The sequence below is a fragment of the Ctenocephalides felis genome, unplaced genomic scaffold (genome assembly GCF_003426905.1).
Source record: "Ctenocephalides felis isolate EL2017-DRISC unplaced genomic scaffold, ASM342690v1 CF-g0.4_SCAFFOLD_00999, whole genome shotgun sequence".
In the NCBI taxonomy this organism is placed as follows: Eukaryota; Metazoa; Arthropoda; class Insecta; order Siphonaptera; family Pulicidae; genus Ctenocephalides; species Ctenocephalides felis.
This window is the reverse complement of record NW_020537153.1, coordinates 1,451-23,581: the sequence shown is the minus strand read 5'-3', so window position 1 is coordinate 23,581 and position 22,131 is coordinate 1,451. Positions and strand designations below refer to the sequence as shown.

The 22,131-nt window shown below is 29.3% G+C and overlaps 4 protein-coding genes across 4 annotated transcripts; all 4 read right to left on the bottom strand.

Annotated features, from left to right (window-relative positions):
* Positions 1–4,860: 4,860 nt before the first annotated feature.
* LOC113365438 (zinc finger protein 239-like) lies at positions 4,861–6,709 on the bottom strand. The gene is made up of 3 exons (XM_026606998.1): positions 6,616–6,709; positions 5,160–5,679; positions 4,861–5,096 (listed from the first exon to the last, which is right to left on the bottom strand). Exons 1-3 carry the CDS (start codon positions 6,707–6,709, stop codon positions 4,913–4,915), a joined length of 798 nt encoding a protein of 265 aa, XP_026462783.1. The 3' UTR covers positions 4,861–4,912.
* A 6-nt stretch (positions 6,710–6,715) lies between these two features.
* LOC113365437 (zinc finger protein 501-like) lies at positions 6,716–7,947 on the bottom strand. The gene has a single exon (XM_026606997.1). It carries the CDS (start codon positions 7,945–7,947, stop codon positions 6,721–6,723), a length of 1,227 nt encoding a protein of 408 aa, XP_026462782.1. The 3' UTR covers positions 6,716–6,720.
* A 10,333-nt stretch (positions 7,948–18,280) lies between these two features.
* LOC113365436 (zinc finger protein 239-like) lies at positions 18,281–19,457 on the bottom strand. The gene is made up of 3 exons (XM_026606996.1): positions 19,419–19,457; positions 18,528–19,264; positions 18,281–18,464 (listed from the first exon to the last, which is right to left on the bottom strand). Exons 1-3 carry the CDS (start codon positions 19,455–19,457, stop codon positions 18,281–18,283), a joined length of 960 nt encoding a protein of 319 aa, XP_026462781.1.
* A 487-nt stretch (positions 19,458–19,944) lies between these two features.
* Positions 19,945–21,231, bottom strand: LOC113365439 (zinc finger protein OZF-like). Its single transcript, XM_026606999.1, has one exon. It carries the CDS (start codon positions 21,229–21,231, stop codon positions 19,945–19,947), a length of 1,287 nt encoding a protein of 428 aa, XP_026462784.1.
* Between the last annotated feature and the right edge of the window lie 900 nt (positions 21,232–22,131).

Here is a 22,131-nt window from a genome sequence, read left to right as displayed (position 1 = left end):
ATTTTAACTGTTTTAACATTTATCATTAAAATTATATGAATATTTACGTGAATTCACACACAAAATTATAAATAACCTAAAAGCGTATAAAATACATTGATTTTAATTTTATTTAGAAAATCGAAGCGATTTGCGGATTGACCATAATTAAATATTTTATATTTTAAAGTATTTCTAACATATATGTAATATGAATATTTGGGTTTTGAAACATTTCACTTATTTCATTAAACTCATTTTTATTTTTAAACATAACATTCATTTTTCATATTAAATTTTTAAAATTTCATTTTAATTTTTTTTCATTCTTTACAATATCCAAAATTGCATCAGTAACTTCCCGCTAAGCCAAAATACGTAATATTTATGTAATTTTTACGCAAAAAAATGACATACTTATGTCATTTTTACGTAAGATTAATGTAAGATATGTGTCATAATTTCGCCTATTTTAAGTAATGTGAATTACGTAATATGGATTACGAAAATATTCATAATAATTACGTAATTTGAAAAAAAAATGACGTGGAGGGGTTCTTTTTTACACACATACATAAATATACACAGCATATCTGTATATATGAACACACACATACACACATATGTGTATATATGAACACACGCATACACATATGTGTATATATGAACACACACATTCATGAACATAGAAATGAGTATACACACAGAATGTACATACATATATAATATATATGTATGTACACACACGCATACATATACACACACACACACATATATATATATATACATATATATATATATATATATATATATATATAATATATATATATATATATATATATGTTTAATTTGAGTTTAATATTCGGGCGTAACATCAATAAAAATAGTATGAGTTTTTTTTTTTTTTTTTTTTTTTTTAAATTTATTTATTTAAAATCCATACGTTTCGGCTAGCATCTTAGCCATCATTCAGTGGTAATCAAGTTAACTATAAAAATTGGAACTAAATAAATTATATGAAAGGAAATTTCATGGAAAAACAATAATAATAATAATAGTAATAAAACACTTACAATTTTGTATCCTAATATAGCATATGAAACCATTATTAATCCATGGTATGAGTATGTGCACATTGATAAGATATGTATTTTTTAACACAAACATCACAAATGGTAAAACACACTAATAATCATGATAACTTGACAAGTTGTCGAAACTAGTTGACGGCCCTTATCGAAACGAACACGTGGTTTCTTAATAGCGTGTCAAAATTCCTTAAAAAATAACAAAATCCCATCGCCTTTTAAATTTTCCAAAAAATATCAACACATGCTAAAAACTACTTTGAGAAAGTTGTGACATTTCTATCCTAAACTCCGAATAGTAAATACATAGTTTCGACAACTTGTCAAGTTATCATGATTATTAGTGTGTTTTACCATTTGTGATGTTTGTGTTAAAAAATACATATCTTATCAATGTGCACATACTCATACCATGGATTAATAATGGTTTCATATGCTATATTAGGATACAAAATTGTAAGTGTTTTATTACTATTATTATTATTATTGTTTTTCCATGAAATTTCCTTTCATATAATTTATTTAGTTCCAATTTTTATAGTTAACTTGATTACCACTGAATGATGGCTAAGATGCTAGCCGAAACGTATGGATTTTAAATAAATAAATTTAAAAAAAAAAAAAAAAAAAAAACTCATACTATTTTTATTGATGTTACGCCCGAATATTAAACTCAAATTAAACATATATATCAACATCAAATTCAAGAATATTCAAAAATATATATATATATACACTATCTGAAAAATGAAAGAAAAAGCACATTTATATGGCATGTTTATTTTTTTGGCATATATACACAATTTTAACATTAGAAAATCTATAAAGTAATAAATAATAATTCACAATTTTTATGAAATAATGTAATTACATATGACATATTGATCAACATTTTTTAATGGCAAATGGAAAAATATACAATATGATAAATGATAAGTAAGAGAAATGCTAATTTTAAATTAAACTCGAAATAAAAATCATCGAAGTATCCTTTACAAAGTCTTCATAAGTTCTTTCATTAACTATTTCATGGAAAATATTACGTAATTAGGAACTGTATCTTCTGTTAAAACTAAATGTGGTATAAGTCTATGATGTCTTCTCTACAAAAGCATTCTCGATATCTATTTCATGGCCCATTTGTGATGAAAAAATGCATCTCGGATATAAATTATTAGCTTTCGATTTTTACCTGAAATAAAAAACATGGTAATAATTTCTATTTAACTTTTGATACATATATTTTTTACATACTTACACAAAGCAAATGGTTTTCAAAAGGCCAAGTAATTCTGTTATATATAATTTGTCACTGAATTTATATTAACAATAAAATAGTATTTAGAATATGAATACCGTTACATTTGAAACAAAGTTCTTTATATATCTAATTATTATTAGAAAAAAAATTAATAACACACACGATTAATTTTTAGGTTAATGGAGCGTTTTAGAGTAAAGATTTAAGTAATTCATGTAATTTAAGAGGCTTTAGAATACATTTATAACAAACATATATCTTCACATATTTAACATTTAATTAGCAAATTAAAAATATTGATAAGACACTACAAAACACAAAACTTAATTTAAAACGCATGGCGAATCGTACTCCCATAATCTTTGCCTAGTAGTAGCCGCAGCCAGCGGCCTCGGCACGGCAGTCTCCTTGCAGACATAACGGTATTTATGTCACTTAGCGCCGTTCATTGGTTGACAGCTTCGTTCATGAAACGAAATGTTCCGAAAATTCGCGAGCCATTTTTATTTCGTCTCTATGCAGTTAATGCAGTACGATTACTTTGAAAAAAAGTTTAGAATTTTCAAAATATTTTTTTTTTAAAAGTCTTTTTTTTCAAAAAAGGTAATTTTTTGTCAAAATTTTATAGTTTCTCAAAAATCTAATTTTTTGAAAATTCGCGAGCCATTTTTATTTCGTCTCTATGCAGTTAATGCAGTACGATTACTTTGAAAAAAAGTTTAGAATTTTCAAAAAAATTTTTTTTTCAAAAGTCTTTTTTTCAAAAAAGGTAATTTTTTGTCAAAATTTTATAGTCTCAAAAATCTAATTTTTTCAAAGTAATTTTATTTCAAAAATGTTAATCTTTTTAAAACAAAATAATTATTAGTACGGTAAGTTCCAACAATTTGCCTAGTTTATGTAAATATATAGAATAAAATCTTCATTTATCTTACGTAATATTTTTTTCAGGAAAATTACGTAATATTTATGTAATTCTTTCGTAATATCTAATTACGTAATGTAGATTACATATTTCTTACATAAAAATTACGTAATATTACGTAACTGGTTTAGTGGGTTATTGATATCGTAAAGCCAAATTGTATTCATGTTTACTTTCCCATCTGATTCAGAATATCAGATTGTTGTTTTAAAGGTTAATTTTTAACGTATTGTAAAGATGTAAAGAAATTACATATTTCCTGAACGATATCACCTGAACTATATATATAGTATGGACACCATTAGGTATAAAAAAGCTCACGAGTTTTGTTTCTAAGTACATTTTGCTTCCATTTTCATAAACCTAACCACGCATGTCTTTAACGTTCAAAGTTAATCAGATGCAAAACATTTTCAACAAATAAAAAAGTTACAATTAAGTTTCACGGTCTTATAGCCATTTACTAAGCACTGACTTCCCATTTTACATTTTTCTCTATTATAATTTGTATCTATTTTCTTTTAACAAGTTCCGTTCAAACTAAATCAGCTCGCAATTTTTCATCAATAATGCCCAATAATTTAAACTTTCGTAGGTTTGCGCTTACGGTATTGAATACTAGATAATTATTTTTCGATTCCACATTAACTTCAATCGAAGAAAAAGTTGAAAAGTTTATTTAATAATGAGCAGAACAAGAATTTATTAATTTGCATGGGTTATATAATTGTTCCTACAGATATCACATTGCAAACTGAATATGCTTTCTGTTTCTACGTATTCATAGTTAAGTTATATTGTTTATTATAATCTATTGAGTAATCTAGATTTTATATCAAAAAAATACGAATAATATATTATAAATTGCATTTCCAAATCTCGTTTTGGCGCCCCCTAAAGCGTGCGCCCGCATTTTTTGCATGCATCGCATGCAAGGCAGGATAATATATATATATATATATACGAGGTCTGTTCAAAAAGTACCCGGAATTTTTGTTTTTTCAAAAAAATATTTATTTATTCGTCTACATTAATGTGGTCCCCTTCAAAGTAGTCCCCCCCAGATATAATACACTTATGCCAGCGTTTTTTCCAATTTTCGAAGCACCCTTGATATTCACTTTTTGATATGTCCTTGAGCACTCTCAGCGATTTTTTTCAATCGAGGAAAACCGCCGTCCTTTCATGGGTCTCTTCAACTTTGGGAATAGGAAAAAGTCACACGGAGCCATATCTGGTGAATTTTTGCACTTTGCAACACTTTATTTCATTTTTTACGCAAAATTTAATACAAATTCTTTGACTTTTCAATTCTTCCATTGTAAAAATCGCCGAGCTCAGAAAAACACGTCGAACCTTAGCGACTACCACAGACAAAGTAAACAGTGAATATAGCTGAAAATTTCATCATACTTTAGGGGCATGTATACCAACACAATAAAAAAAAAATTTTGACAATCAGACACTCCAGACCCGCGAAATTTAATTATTAGTAATTCCGGGTACTTTTTGAACACACCTCGTATATATATATATATATATATATATATATATATATATATATATATAATTTAATTTAATAAAATACTTTTAATGGCATACCCCCTTTATTGTATGCTATAATTACATATTGATTTCCTCAAGTCTATAAGTACGCATCTATTTCTTGTGTTGTTTCATATGGCTCTTGAGGTTACTATTCTGTGCGTAGCCCTTATTACAAATGGGGCACTTATAAGGAGTTTCTCCGGTGTGAAGACGAATATGTGCACGGAAATTTGCAGAATCACTAAAACTGGACCCACAATCACTACAACAGTACGGGCGTTCTCCTGAGTGCACCCTGAAAAGAAATTTCACTTTAATACTTAAATTTTATCGGATAAGAGAAAAATTAGTTACTTACCTCAAATGCCTCGTATAACTATTCTTATGCGAAAACTTCTGAGGACACATAGTACAACAATAAGGCTTTTCCCCAGTATGAGTCCTCATATGAACTTTCAACTGCGAAGACATATAAAACATTTTCTTGCACTCCGAACACTCTAAATTCTTCTCCACATTGTGAACAGCTCGAATATGCTTCCTCACATTGGTCGTCTCTGCAAAGGCTTTGTTACAAATCGGACATTTATGCTGCTTGATACCAGTGTGGCGAAGTAGATGCCTTTTGAGTTGTGAGGCTTCTGTAAATCTGAATTCACAAATGGAACAAGCGTGTGGTTTTAAGCCTGAGTGAGTTCTTTTGTGCCGAGTAAGTTCACTGGAGTATCTAAAAGATTTACCACAGGTGTCACATAAAGTCGGTTGTTTTTTCCTTTTCCTGCCAGGTTTCTTTCTGGGTTCGTCTATAGAATTATTCAATAAATGTGTTGTGTCTGGGGTGACAACTATTTCCTCTTTGATACTCTGTAGGTTTTCCTCTATATTTAATTTATTGTCATTAGATATCTAATTGTATATGAAGGTTCTGTTCTATTAAAAAAATTGAAAAATGTTACAATTTATAAATAAAATTGGAATACGTGATTTAAAATTTTTGTCTGTTCAAATATCATCAATAAAAAATTGTATGAATGATTTGGAAATTTATTTAGCATTCAATTCAGTGGAAGATAACATTCCTTAACATTGTATTTGGGATCTATAAGTTCAAGTGGAGGTCTCATATCAGTGATTGCTAATCCACGTTATTAATTAATTTGTAAAAATTAGTCTTCAGATATATATTTTATGCGTCTTCTGAACATGAAGACATACCACTAAAACTTTTTGATGAATGACGAATAGTATTAAAGAGTTATGAAATGTATAACTATATGTCTCAAATATGGTTGATGATAACTTTCACAACAATAAATTTCGTTCTTAGAATCTTGCCAAAAATAATGGAATATTTAAATTACTCCATCCTTTATTTAATTGTTTTTAAAACAAAAAATTGATTCTCAATGAATTTTATTTACTTTTGTCTCTTGGCTTTGTTCATAATATACATTACAATTTTAATATATATTGTATGCTATACATAGCACATTTATTGCATAGTTATAACACTTTGCACAGAATATACATTGACTATATAATACAGTTAAATAATTTCCAACAGATTTTAATAAGTGTTATAAAAAAAATGAATATATATTGTTTCTATGTAATTAAACCCTTTGCTCAAGGATAAGGAAAGCAACACATGTTTTCTGTTATAGAAAGTTCTTATTACAAAATCATTTGTTACATTACAAACATTATATAATACCTAATTTGATTTGTGATACCATTTGTGTATCATTAAACATAACAATATAAAACAATAATATTTGGATTAATATTTCATTGATTTTCATCACTCTTCCCACTATGAAGTGCCATGTGTTTCCCCAAATTGTCAGATTGAGTAAATTCCTCATTGCATATATCACATTTATAAGGAGGCTCTCCATTATGAATCATCATGTGTTTTTTTAGATGACTTTGTGAATCAGCATGTGTTTTTTCAAATCACCGGATCGTGTGAATGTCTTATTGCATTCTTTGCATTCATGAGGGCGCTCACCACTGTGAATGAGCATGTGTGTTTTCAAATGACCAGATTGGGTGAATGTCTTATTGCATTCTTTGCATTCGTGAGGGCGCTCACCACTGTGAGTGAGCATGTGATTTTTGAGACTCAATGAATGTGTGAATGTCTTATTACAAATTGTGCATTTATGAGTGCTTGCGCCAGTATGTATCAGCATGTGTCTTTTCATATTTCTTAATTGTACGAATGCTTTATTGCATATAGTGCACTCATGGGGGCGCTCACCAGTGTGAATGAGCATGTGAGATTTCAGATTACTTGAATGTGTGAATGTCTTATTGCATAAACTGCATTTATAGGGACGCTCACCAGTGTGAATGAGCATGTGAGATTTCAGAGTACACGATTGTGTGAATGTCTTATTGCATAAACTGCACTCATGGGGGCGCTCACCACTGTGACTGAGCATGTGATTTTTGAGACTTTTTGAATGTGTGAATGTCTTCTTGCATATACTGCATTCATGGGGACGTATCCCTTTGTGTATCAGCATGTGATTTTTGAAACTAGTTAAATGTCTAAATGTCTTCTTACATACGCTGCATTCATGGGGACGTATCCCTTCGTGTATCAGCATGTGACTTTTTAGAGTACCTAAATGTCTGAATGTCTTATTACATACATTGCAATCATAGGGACGCTCACCAGTGTGTATCAGCATGTGCTTTTTCAAATCACCGGATCGTGTGAATGTTTTATTGCATTCTTTGCATTCATGTGACGTTTGAGGCTTATCATTGTGATAGTCCATGTGATTTTTAAAAAAAAATGATTGTTTGAAAGTCATTTGACAGATTTCACATTTCATGGCTTGTTCTTTACTATCGCTAGGCATGTGATCGACCATATGCTTTGTTAGATGATGTGATTCTGCAAATGATTGATTACAAATGTCACAATCAAAAGACTCCTGTTTGACTTCTTCTTTAATTGTCACCTCGGAATTCATGAATCTTTCTAAACACGTATCATCGTCTTCAGTAAACGATTCTGATTTAACAGTAACATCAAGGGCATCAAATTCATTTTCAATTTCGAGTTTAATGTCCCCTGTTGAATATTCTGGTGGTTCAATTTTAATAATTGCCTCATAGACTTGATCATTCATAAATTTAAATGTTTCTTCTGACATTTTGAAATATTTTCACTACTTGTACTCACTAATTGAATTATCTAAAAACAATTCGTATTCTAAATAATAAACTACTTTAATCAACAATTTTTTGAAATACGATAAATGATTTCAACTAAAATTTGACATTTGAAGCATAGAGTATGTTTATACTTTATAGAAAGATGAGACATTTATCAAATCAAATCTTTGATATTTAACGGGTTTGTTCCATCCGAGCCAATCTGACAGTCCGAAACTGTTTCAAACTAGACCGGCCATGTCCAACCTGCGGCCCGATGGCAATTTTTGTACGGCCCCATGATAAACAACAATCGCACTAATTATAATTTTCAATTTAAATAAATAAAATAATTTTTGTAAAGGCTAATATAGAAGTCTGAACACTAAGTCAGCATCAAATGAAAAGAATAGATATGAATCAGCGCTTGACAGATAACGACAAATAATTGTCAACGGAACGGACAACGGGAGACTAGGGGCTCTATGGTCGAGTGGGCAACACTAGTTCACGAGTCACTCACCAGTCTATAAGTCCATATGCTTGTAATCGTGGGGAGTTATCTCCGAAAAAATGTTCATATTACGATTATTTTGAAAAAAAAGAAATTTCAAACAGTTTTAAAATACAAAGAAAAACATTCTTTTCAAAAAAGTCAATTTTTTTCAATAATTTCAAGATTCTCAAAAATCTAATTTTTTCAAAGTTTTCAAAAATATTAAGGGGGGCGATACATGTAATCGCCTTAATTTTTACCATTTTTTGAAGACTTTTTAAACTGGGAAGGAATGACTGAATCTTTTTGAACTTTTTAGGGTTATTTATTATATATTAAAATACACAAAAAAAATTTTTTTTTAATTTTTTTTTTAAATGGCTGCCGTAAAAATAAATCTGCCAAGACCCTCTCGGAAAACGCCTTCAATTTGCGGGCGTTCTCACTTTTCGTACGGTGATCCGAAATCAAAAAAATTAGTTTGTACGTGTTCATAAAACATATATATTCTAGTTAAACCAAAAAAAAAAAAATTAAAAAAGTCACAAAATCGTAAATTGGCACACCTCAGAAAGTTCGATTTTTTACCTTTTTTTCAATGGTTTTTTTTGGTAAAAGGGTTAATTTTTGAAAATTTTTTTGGAATGTTTGAGGATTAACTAGAAGCTATTACTGTAAAGTAGATGTGTGCAAAATTTCATTGGAATCGGTTGAGAACTTTTTGAGTTATCCCGCCCGCAAATTTCAAAAATGTCGTTTTGAGAAAAACGCGTTTAAAGTTTTGACACATAGAAAAAGATAAGAGTACAATAGCACTCAAGCGTCGAGTTGAGGCGTGGCACTTAAATGAGTTTTTATTGTATAAATAATGATAATTTTGTTTTGAATATTTACAGGCATATTTTTGAGATGTTATTGTAACGATTTATGAAGAAAAAAAAAATCGATTTTTTTTTTCTTGTTACATGTATCGCCCCCCTTAAAGCTTTTAAAAGTTTGGAATTACAGTACGAGAAGTTCCATCAAATTGCCTTAAGGCGCGATGCCACGCACCACTAGTTTTTCCAGATTTGTTGTGGCCCAGTACCTTGTCTATTCCTAAATTTTGGCTCAAAGAGTAATTTAGGTTGGACATCGCTGAACTAGACTAGACCAAACTCTTTCTGATCTTTTCATGGCAGTTGGCAATGGTTTGGTTTAGATATATATATATATGCTTATTTATCTATGTATATATATATTAAACATATTCTAATAAAATATAACTTAATTATATCAATGAATTTGCTTTTTAATATTTCCTAGTTATATATCGTTATGTCGCTTTGATCTAATATTCCACAATGTTTGGACTTTTGTAAATTCATTAAATTTTTAATGTTCTATTTGAGATTAAATAACATTATATTTTAATCGTACTGAATTGCGGAGTTTTTGTTTGTGCCGGGTACAAACACAAAATGATAGTTGAAATGAAATCTAAACATAGTTGTTGAAACAAATTGAATTTAAATATTTGTAAACATGTTACAAAATATTCTAACATGTAATGAAATGTATAAATAGTATGAATTATACAGTAAACATTATTTAAAATGCATTTATTGATAATCAAGGCAATTGCTAAGTATTATTTTTTGTTTTCATATTTAAATTTATATAAATTAAGTATTAATAACATGGATTAGTGACCACTGGTTCTGGATTTGTAATTCCATCATGATCAGTCCAATGACAAAGCAGTAGAAATATTAGATTATAGATTTCAGTACTATAGTATATTATTCAATAAAAATATATTTATGATCTTAAAAATAAATAATGAAAAAAGTGGCATGGAATAAGTCTCCTATAATAATAATAATAATAATGGGTGTGCTGCCCTAGGGCAGGTCCGTGAGCTGAGTTAAAACTCCAACTGGATTCAGAAAGAGAAGTAGTGTGAGAGTTTTTAAGTCTCCTATATATAAATATATTGCAACTGATTACAAATCAATAATCAAGTAAATCTGAGACCGTGTTTCTCTGACAAGTGATAAAAATAAGTCTTCTTTATTATACAATGGTATATATCAGGGGTCGGCAAGCTTTTAACTGTAGTGTGCCAAGCCACTCTACCAATATGATTTAAAGTGCCGCCTTAATTTTGAAATATATAGTTAGGATTACCCCATAGGGGAGAAGAATTATATGGTTATAATTTATAACCAAATTTATCTTTTAAACATATTTATTAACAAATAACATAATTTCTAAATATAAACATGCTGGATTACCCCATAGGCCTGTGAGGCTCGGGCCTAGGGGGCATAATTTAGGGGGCGGCAAATTTTTCAAAATTTTATATAGATCCGAGAGAGCGAGTCATATCCTCATGTGTCCGATCCCTCTACTCGTATCCAGGATTATTTTACACATACAGATATGGCTCTTGCCGACCGACTTTTAGTCGAGTCAATAAAGATCGACAGAGAGTCCCTGGAAACAGCTCCGATTTGTTCAGTTTAAGGTTATATTTTTTTTATTTATGTTATTTAAATTCAGAACCTAATTTGGTATCGATCAAATGGACATTTTGTCGAATAACATTTTCCCAGTTAAAACTTCCCAGAATTTATCGAAGAATAGATAGTAATATATGAAGGTCCGGGGTTAAAAAGGTCCACCACCGATGTGTCAAAAGTCAGTAAAGTTAAGCATTGTTTAACGACAATATTTGAATGTACAGGAAAAAATATGTATAACCAGCTATAACCTTGATTTGAAAACGGCAATTTTTGACATGAGGGAGATAAACGGTTCTCTTTGAACATCCATAATAAAAGTATTTTTGCCACCTGCCCGTTTCAAGGTACCCCGTCTAAAGGGTAAAAAGGTATAAATAACAAATTTTTGGAAGACATAAAAAAAACATTTCTACAATAATGAAGTAGAAGGCAGTTTACTGAACGTAGTCAGATAATTGTTCGTTTGATATGTGTTATTTGTTGTGATATATTTGTTATGGTTTTCACAATATAGTTTATATTTGCTCAAAGTCAAATTGGACCTTTGTGCCTCGCTCTGCTCTACATACATACTTTTTATTAAATTTATTTTAATTCATCGAATGTTACTTAAAACTTTTCAAAAATCAGGACAAAGAAGAAATACTGAATTAATTTTCTATCTCTACTCGCAAATATTTGAAAATTGTGTATAAGTTCAGTGGTATTATTTACAATTATACACAAAATCCAGAATCCAAAAAGAATCTGAAAAAATCTTGAAACGTAATCAATAAGTCGAAAGACCGAAAAAGACTTGGATTAGATTATACCATGTTTTCTATAGAAAGTGTATAAAATTCCAGTTTGATTGTGTTGACAAATATAGACAAAACTAATGGGGATTTTTATTTTTATAATACCTCATTGTTTATAGCATTGAAAAAACACAATCCTATATACTTAAAGTATTATATTTTTGATTCTCTAGAAATTCTTTAGAATATACCTTACTTAGAAAAACAACGTTTGCCGGGTCAGCTAGTCATAAATAATATTATAAATTACTATTTAACGGTCAGAATATAAACGACGCAGTATGCTTGTTGAGTCATAACTGTTACGTTGTACGTTAGAGATAAGAACAACAAGTGTTCAAAAAATAACGGTCTTTTGCAAGGCTTTCTAACTGCAAAACCACAAATTGCGCCTTAAATAAATAAGGAATGCGTAGTTTCTGACTTATACATATAACGAATCTGAACAAGTTCGAACGAACATTCTAGAGAAGGATTACGTTATCTTGATAAGGAATATAAAAGCTGCAGGATAATGAAATCGTTGTTCATTCCCAGTTCATTCTTAGTCAGTCTTAGTCAGTCTCAGTTCATTTCTCAGTCATTATACTCAGGGCCGTTCGGTGCGATGCGTGCAAAAATGCGGGCGCACGCCTTAGGGGGCGCCAAAACGAGTTTCGGATATTAAATTTATATTATTTATATTTTTTATTATTTATATAAAATCTAGAATACTTGATAAATTATAATGAGCACTCTAACTGAACTATCGATACGGAGACTGCAATGTGATATTAGTAGAAACAATTAACCTATTAATTACTCTGCAAATGAGTAAATAACAACTCTGTTTATTGCTTAATCTATACTTATTCAATTTTTTCTTTGTTTGAAGTTACGGCGGAATCGAAAAAGAAATTATCTAGTTTGCCCATAAGCGAAAAGCTGCGAAAGATTAAATTAATTATTGGGCATTATTGACGAAAAACTACGAGCTGATTTTGTTGAAACAGAACTTGTTAAAAAATATAAATAAATTATAATCGGTAAAATGAAAAATGGGGAGTCATTTCTTAAAAAATGGCATGTTTATTCCTAGAAATTGAATTGTAACTTTCGTTTTTGTTGCATCTGATGAACTTTGAATGTTAAAGACATGCGTGGTTAGAGTTATCGAAATGAAACAAATATGAAAAATGAAAGCAAAATTTATTTTGGAACGAAAATCTTAAGGCTTTTTTTATACCTTGTGGTGTCCATACTCTAAACTTAATAATTATTAACTCTGCAGAAATAATACATATCAAATATAATTAGTTTTTTGTCAATATAGTTCAAGAAATGTGTAATTTATTAGCATTTTTTACTAATTTTTGGACAATACTTCTAAAATAAAAAAAATAATAATAAAATTTAACTTTAAAACAACAATCTGATAATTTGAATATAACGAGAAAGCAAGGATGAATACAATTCGGCTCCTACGATATCAATAAAGAGAAGTTTACGACGCAATTTTGGATATTGTAAAAAATTAAATTAAATTAAAATTTAAAAAATCCAATATGAAATACGAGTGTTATGATTGAAAACGACAAGCTAGTTTATTTAGCTGTCTTGGCATGATTTGCTCAATGGAATAAATCGCACAATAAATAAGTAAAATGTTTCAAAACCCAAATAATAATATTGCACATACGTTAAAAATAATTGAAAATTTAAATATGTTTGTAATAAAATTAAAATCAATGTATTTTATACTCTTTAAGATTATATCTTATTTTTTGTGTACTAAATCCAATCAAATTGAAATTTTTTTTAAAAATTTTTGTAAATATTTATATAATTTTAATGATAAACTGTTAGAACAGTTAAAATTGATAGGGGGGGGGGAGGGGTAGCGCTAGAAAAAAAGTTGCATGCGGGCGCAAAGACCCCAGGACCGGCCCTGAGTATACTATATATAGTTCAGTCGTAATCAAGTTATAATAATGTTCAGATCATTATGAGTAGTATTTAGTAATCAATAGAGTTACATTTAAGTTCAGTTGTTAAAATTATATGTAAAGTGTACAAGAATCATATGAAATAAACATAAACATCAAACGTCTTCATCTGTTTTACTGATTCGCCTTCACAATCTGATGCGACAGGAAGAACCTATATTTTGTTGGCTCTGTCGCTGATGGGGCACAACAATTTGTAAGAATTGTATAGAATATGTTGAAAAATAATATGAATAATGTAGGTGACTAAAAATGCTGTAAAGCGGAGGCCAATATAAAATTAAAAAAAAAGCATTTGATTCCTATTGAAAAGGAGATGTGCTTTGGCAAAGGCACGTTCAGCCGTTTTGGAAATACAGAGCTAAATGTTCAGAAAACATTATTGCAGTTTTTTGAGAGAACGGAGTGTCCAATTTGGTCAAATATTCTAATTTTGTATATATAATATTATATAATAATAATATAATATTGGATATATAATTGTATTATATTCGTACCTCTGATAATGTCCATCTCTGATGAAGATCCTAGTTGATGACCCTGAAAGCTCTAGAGAATCTATTTTCAAGTCATTGTATCTGATGATGGCCCACATCTGAAATTAAAAGAAACTTAAATTAATTAATGGAATTACTATTTAGCATCATAGTAATTATTGTTTACGTTTTATTTTGTAGCAAACGTCCAAATTATAATATCGTTGCTAAAAATAATAAAAGCAGCAAACGACCAATTTATATTATTGTTGCCAAAAAATAATAAAATTAGCAAACGTCCAATTCATAATATCGCTGCTAAAAATAATAAAAAAAGCAAACGTCTAATTTATAATATGGTTGCCAAAAAATGATAAAAGCAGCAAACGTCCAATTTATATAATATCGTTGCCTAAAATATAATAAAAACAGCAAACGTCCAAATTATATAATATCGTTGCCAAAAATAATAAAATCCGCAAACGTCCAATTTATATAATATCGTCGTTAAAAATAAATACAGCAAACGTCCAATTTATAATATCGTTGCCAAAAATATAATAAAAGCAGCAAACGGCCAATTTATAATATCGTTGCCAAAAATATAATAAAAACAGGCAAACGTCCAATTTATAATATCGTTGCCAAAAATAATAAAAAAGGCAAACGTCCAATTTATATAATATCATTGCCAAAAATAATAAAAAAGGCAAACGTTCAATTTTAAATATCGTTGCCAAAAATAACAAAAACAGCAAACGTCCAATTTATAATATCGTTGCCACAAAATAATAAAAACAACACCATTTATAATATATTGTACAATATATTTGTACCTTATAATGTCCATCACTGATGAAGATTCTAATTGAGGACCCTGGAAGTTCTAGCGAATCTAATTGGAAGTCATTGTATCTATGATGATGGCCCATATCTGAAATTAAAAGAAACTTAAATTAATTAATGGAATTACTATTTAGCATAATTAATGATTGTTTAGATTAAATTTCAGTTGAAAACAGCAAACGTCCAAATTATATTTTCGTTACTGTTTATATTCAAAAATAATAAAAGCAGCAAACGTCCAATTTATAATATCGTTGCTGTATATCGTCAAAAATAATAAAAATGGCAAACGTCCAATTTTAAATATCGTTGCCAAAAATAATAAGAAAGGCAAACGTCCAATTTATATAATATCGTTGCCAAAAGTAATAAAAAAGGCAAACGTCCAATTTATATAATATCGTTGCCAAAAGTTATAAAAAAGGCAAACGTCCAATTTATATAATATCGTTGCCAAAAATATAATAAAAGCAGCAAACGTCCAATTTATATAATATCGTTGCTAAAAATTTATCATAGCAAACAGCAAACGTCCAATTTTAAATATTGTTGCTATATTTATCTATTATTATATTATCATTGCAAATACGATTGTAATATTAAAATTGCAAATGAAACATTCGTTAGTTGACAGTTGAGTCGCCATTTTCATTCGGTACTTGATGAAAAACTTGATGTTACATTTTTGCAAAAAAAAACTGTACAGACCTATTTTTTTAATGTAATTAGATATTCTAGGTCAAACTTTATCGAAATTTCATCAATAATACGTGGCAAAAACTACTATATTGTTAAAAACAGAACAAAACCACCGGTTGTAGTTATGGCCGCCATCTTGAATTTTCCAAAACCACAAATTTTGAATTGTAAAAAAATGCAAAAATCTCAATAAATAATGGTTAAAAGTGCAATAATATTGAATAAACATACATAAATTTATCGTAAATCAACAAATAAAGCACGCATACGACATTTTAGAAGACGCCAAAAATCGTTTTGGCGCCGTCACTTATCGTGTTATTAAAACGCAATAATTATGCAAAATTATATAAACAAGCAGCACTTACCTTTTTAAATGCACGTAGCACACTAGAACACACTTTTTAGACACTGATTTGTTTTAAAATAATAATATTTACTTATTTTTTTGCACTGCACTGCGCGGAGATGTTGACAGTTTGGAGGATGACGCGCGAATGAGCTGCGAGCTGTTTAATAGCTAATTTAATAGCTGTTGCACGGATTCAAAATGGCGGATGCGGATGCTGAGGAAAACATAACCTGTAGGAAAGTACAAAATTGGCACGAAATTTCGTTTTAAGACAGGGTATATGGATAAAACAACTTGATAAATATGCTAAACCAAACAAAAACACAATGCTGCACACTATTATGCACTTTTGGTTCAATAATTAAACATTACAACTTAGGATTAGGGATTACACAGCGACATATGAAAAAACACAATTCCACATATTAATTAACACATTTCATTCGCCAATTTGAATTACACAGCAACGACTTTAAATAAATCATTAAAACTACACACTGACACTAGCTGAAAATAACTAAAAATATAGCTAATAAATTAAGAAAATTTCAAAGCAAACCTATTTGTTGACAATCAAATCATAACCGCATTTACAAACACTAGTTTTACAAGTTTTAGCACCAAAAAGTTAACAAACGTTCGTAAACTTATTACTAATGCAAATTATTATTATTTATTATTATCGTGATATTATATTATAAAATCAGATATATAAATAAATAATCACATTTTTATATTCATTGTTTTGGTTTGAAACGTCAACAGCAACAAGATGAAGTACACAAAAATTCCTGCAGGTCCACCAACATAAAATGAAATTTAAATTTGCACAATATATATTAAATGTTAATAATTATAATACCAATAATAATAAAAATTACTTATAATTCAAATACGTATTGCTTAAGAACTCTAAAAATAATATTATAATATGATATTATATAATTTAAATTTCTAGGTTTTTCACTTTGACTAGCTGTCAAACCAGCACCAACGGCCATTTTGTAAATGCAACAAGTATTATTTAAATTTAAACTTTTAGTTTGATTATTTGTGTTTATTGAGTACAAAAATAACAAAATTTGATATATTAATACAGAAAGGTATGTTAATAATTACTTAGTACAATAATATTTAGTATTCAACAGCAATATTTCATCCGCAACACAAAATTTATTCCATTTCCATTTGCACAATAAGGTTTTCTATTTGTGCACATTAACTAATTATAAAAGCAACTATATTGAATTTATAATAAAATTAAGTTTATTTAGGTTTAAATGAAGATACTACACACAATATGTGTACACAGAGCAACATAACCATGTTATGATTATAACATTTGCACAAGTACAAAAACGAGGCAATATATGAAGGATTTTTGTATTTACTGATCTAACTGGTAAAAACATAATACTATAGGTATGTTAATAATTACTAAATTCTTTCAAAAAGCTATTAGTATTTAGTACCATAATAGTTTTTCATCTGATAAAGAGCTTCTCTATATTGGCATGATTATTTTTATAAGACTTTATAATAAAATTAAGTTTAGGTTTATATGAAGATTTTACACAATGTTCAGAAGATACAGTTTACATAAGTAAAAAAATAAGTACTTTATAAAAGACATTTGTACTCACTGCGAATGATTCGAAAAACATTTTATTTGTATTGAGGAAATGAAGAACTGATGAAATTACTGGGAAAAATTCCATTTGGAGGTCTAAAATGAAAATTAGACATATGCATATAGACAAGTAAGTATATGTATATCAAATTATCACATATTTCATAGAAATTTTAATAAGTATGAATTTTGTTTACATTTCTTTGGGTTTCCTACTATTATCTTTGATATTTCTTCTCTAAAACATCCACGCTGCGTCATTGCTGTGATAAAAAGTTCAATATTTAAAAAAAAGTCCAATTTTTCAAAAAAAAGTCAATTTTTTTTAAAAAAATCATTTTTTTCAAAAATTTCACGATTTTCTCGTAAATCTCAAGGTATTTTCTGAAAAATCTCATATATATATATATATATATATATATATATAATTTAATTTAATAAAATACTTTTAATGGCATACCCCCTTTATTGCATTGATTGCTATAATTACATATTGATTTCTTCAAGTCTAAGTACGCATCTATTTCTTGTGTTGTTTCATATGGCTCTTGAGGTTACTATTCTGTGCGTAGCCCTTATTACAAATGGGGCACTTATAAGGAGTTTCTCCGGTGTGAAGACGAATATGTGCGCGAAAATTTGCAGAATCACTAAAACTGGATCCACAATCACTACAACAGTACGGGCGTTCTCCTGAGTGCACCCTGAAAAGAAATTTCACTTTAATACTTAAATTTTACTGGATAAGAGGAAAATTAGTTACTTACCTCAAATGCCTTGTATAACTATTCTTATGCGAAAACTTCTGAGGACACATAGTACAACAATAAGGCTTTTCCCCAGTATGAGTCCTCATATGAACTTTCAACTGCGAAGACATATAAAACATTTTCTTGCACTCCGAACACTCTAAATTCTTCTCCACATTGTGAACAGCTCGAATATGCTTCCTCACATTGGTCGTCTCTGCAAAGGCTTTGTTACAAATCGGACATTTATGCTGCTTGATACCAGTGTGGCGAAGTAGATGCCTTTTGAGTTGTGAGGCTTCTGTAAATCTGAATTCACAAATGGAACAAGCGTGTGGTTTTAAGCCTGAGTGAGTTCTTTTGTGCCGAGTAAGTTCACTGGAGTATCTAAAAGATTTACCACAGGTGTCACATAAAGTCGGTTGTTTTTTCCTCGTCCTGCCAGGTTTCTTCCTGGGTTCGTCTATAGAATTATTAAGTACGTCTGGGGAGGATTCATCTATAGAATTATTCAATAAATGTGTTGTGTCTGGGGTGACAACTATTTCTTCTTTGATACTCTGTAGGTTTTCCACTATATTTAATTTATTGTCATTAGATTGTATAGAGAGGTTCTGTTCGTCAATGTTTTGTTTTAGATATATTTTTAAAGACTCTTCTGAGTATTTGCATTTTTGTTTAAATTCATAGGCTATATTCAAATGATCCAGACAAATGGAACATATCTGAGAAGGCAAGCCATCGCCTTGGTAGACCTATTAAAAAAATTGAAAAATGTTACAATTTATAAATAAAATTGGAATAGGTGATTTAAATTTTTTGTCTGTTTAAATATCATCAATAAAAAATTGTATGAATGATTTGGAAATTTATTTAGCATTCATTCAGTGGAATAAAACATTCCTTAACATTATATTTGGAATCTATTATTTCAAGTGGAAGTCTCATATCAGTGATTGCTAATCCATGTTATTAATTAATTTGTAAAAATGCGTCTTCAAATAATTTGTGCGTCTTCTATATATAATTGTTTTTAAAACTAAAATTGATTCTCAATAAATTTTATTTATTCTTGTCTTTCGGCTTTGTTAATAATATACATTACAATTTTAATATATATTGTATGCTATACATAGCACATTTATTGCATAGTTATAACACTTTGCACAGAATATACATTGACTATATAATACAGTTACAATTTCCAACAGATTTTAATAAGTGTTATAAAAAAAATGAATATATATTGTTTCTATGTGATTAAACCCTTTGCTCAAGGATAAGGAAAGCTACAGATGTTTTCTGTTATAGAAAGTTCTTATTACAAAATCATTTGTTATATTACAAACATTATATAATACCTAATTTGATTTGTGATACCATTTGTGTATCATTAAAAATAACAATATAAAACAATCATATTTGGATTAATATTTCATTGATTTTCATCACTCTTCCCACTATGAAGTGCCATGTGTTTCCCCAAATCATTCGATTGAGTAAATTCCTCGTTACATATATCACATTTATAAGGAGGCTCTTCACTATGAATCAGCATGTGATTGTTTAGATGACGTGATCGTGTGAATGTCTTATTACATTTATTGCATTCATACGGGCGTACTCCATTGTGCACCAACAAGATATGACTTTTCATATTGCTTAAAGTTCTAAATGTCTTCTTGCATATATGGCACTCATGCGGGCGCTCACCACTGTGAATTTTCATATGCTCTTTTAGAGTACTTGAATGTTTGAACGTCTTGTTGCAAATACTGCATTTGTGGGAGCGCTCATCATTGTGAATTTTCATATGAATTTTTAGAGTATTTCTTTCCATGAATGTCTTATCGCATAAACTGCACTCAAAGGGGCGTTCACCACTGTGAATGAGCGTGTGATGTTTCAAACGACGGAATTGGTTGAATGTCTTATTGCATATATTGCATTCATAGGACAGGGCTTCTTTATGAATCGACTTGTGTATCAGCATGTGTTTTTTCAGATTACCTGAATGCCTGAATGTCCTATTGCATTCTTTGCATTCATATGACGTTTGAGGCTTAACATTGTGAGTGAGCATGTGTTTTCTAATACTATTTAAATGTGTGAATGTCTTCTTACATATGCTGCATTCATGGGGACGTATACCTTTGTGTATTAGCATGTGTACTTTCATACTAGTTGAACTTCTGAATGTCTTTTTGCATACATTGCATTCATAGGGACGCTCACCAGTGTGTATCAGCATGTGCCTTTTCAGACTACTTAAATTACTGAATGTCTTATTGCATTCTTTGCATTCACGTGACGTTTGAGGATTATCATTGTGATAGTGCATGTGATTTTTAAAAGCAAATGATTGTTTGAAAGTCGTTTGACAGATTTCACATTTGATGGCTTGTTCTTTACTATCGCTAGGCATGTGATCGACCATATGCTTTGTTAGATGATGCGATTCTGCAAATGATTGATTACAAATGTCACAATCAAAAGACTCCTGTTTGACTTCATCTTTAATTGTCACCTCGGAATTCATGAATCTTTCTAAACACGTATCATCGTCTTCAGTAAACGATTCAGATTTAACAGTAACATCAAGGGCATCAAATTCATCTTCAATTTCGAGTTTAATGTCCCCTGTTGAATATTCTGGTGGTTCAATTTTAATAATTGCCTCATAGACTTGATCATTCATAGACTTAAATATTTCTTCTGACATTTTGAAATATTTTCACTGCTTGTACTCACTAATTATCTAAAGACTATTCGTATTCTAAATAATAAACTACTTTAATCAACAATTTTTTAAAATACGATAAATGATTTCAACTAAAATTTGACATTTGAAGCATAGAGGAAGTTTATAGAAAGATGAGACATTTATCAAATCAAATCGCACGTCTTTTTGACACTCTATGCTTGAAAAGTCAAATAAACAATACTCTAAATTTTAGTTGAAATCGTAAATCGTGTTTTAAAGATTTTTGATTAAATTACAACGCTTATTATTTAGCACAGAATTTACTTACAAAGGTGAAATATGCAATGATAAATTTACACAATCAATCGATTTGAAGAGACACATGGCACTTCATAGTCGGAAGTGATGGAAATCAATGAAATCTAAACATAGTTGTTGAAACAAATTGAATTTAAATATTTGTAAACATGTTATTCTTACATGTAATGGAATGTATAAATAGTATGAATTATACAGTAAACATTATTTAAAATGCATTTATTGATAATCAAGGCAATTGCTAAGTATTATTTTTTGTTTTCATATTTAAATTAATATAAATTAAGTATTAATAACATGGATTAGTGACCACTGGTTCCGGATTTGTAATACCACCATGATCAGCCCAATGACAAGCAGTAGAGATATTAGATTATAGATTTCAGTACTATAGTATATCATTTAATAAAAAGATATTTAGGATCTTAAAAATAAATGATGAAAAAAGTGGCATGGAATAAGTCTCCTATAATAATAATAATAATAATGGGTGTGCTCCAACTCGATTCAGGGAAGAAGTAGTGTGAGAGTTTTTAAGTCTCCTATATATAAATATGTTGCAACTGATTACAAATCTATCAATAATCAAGTAAATCTGAG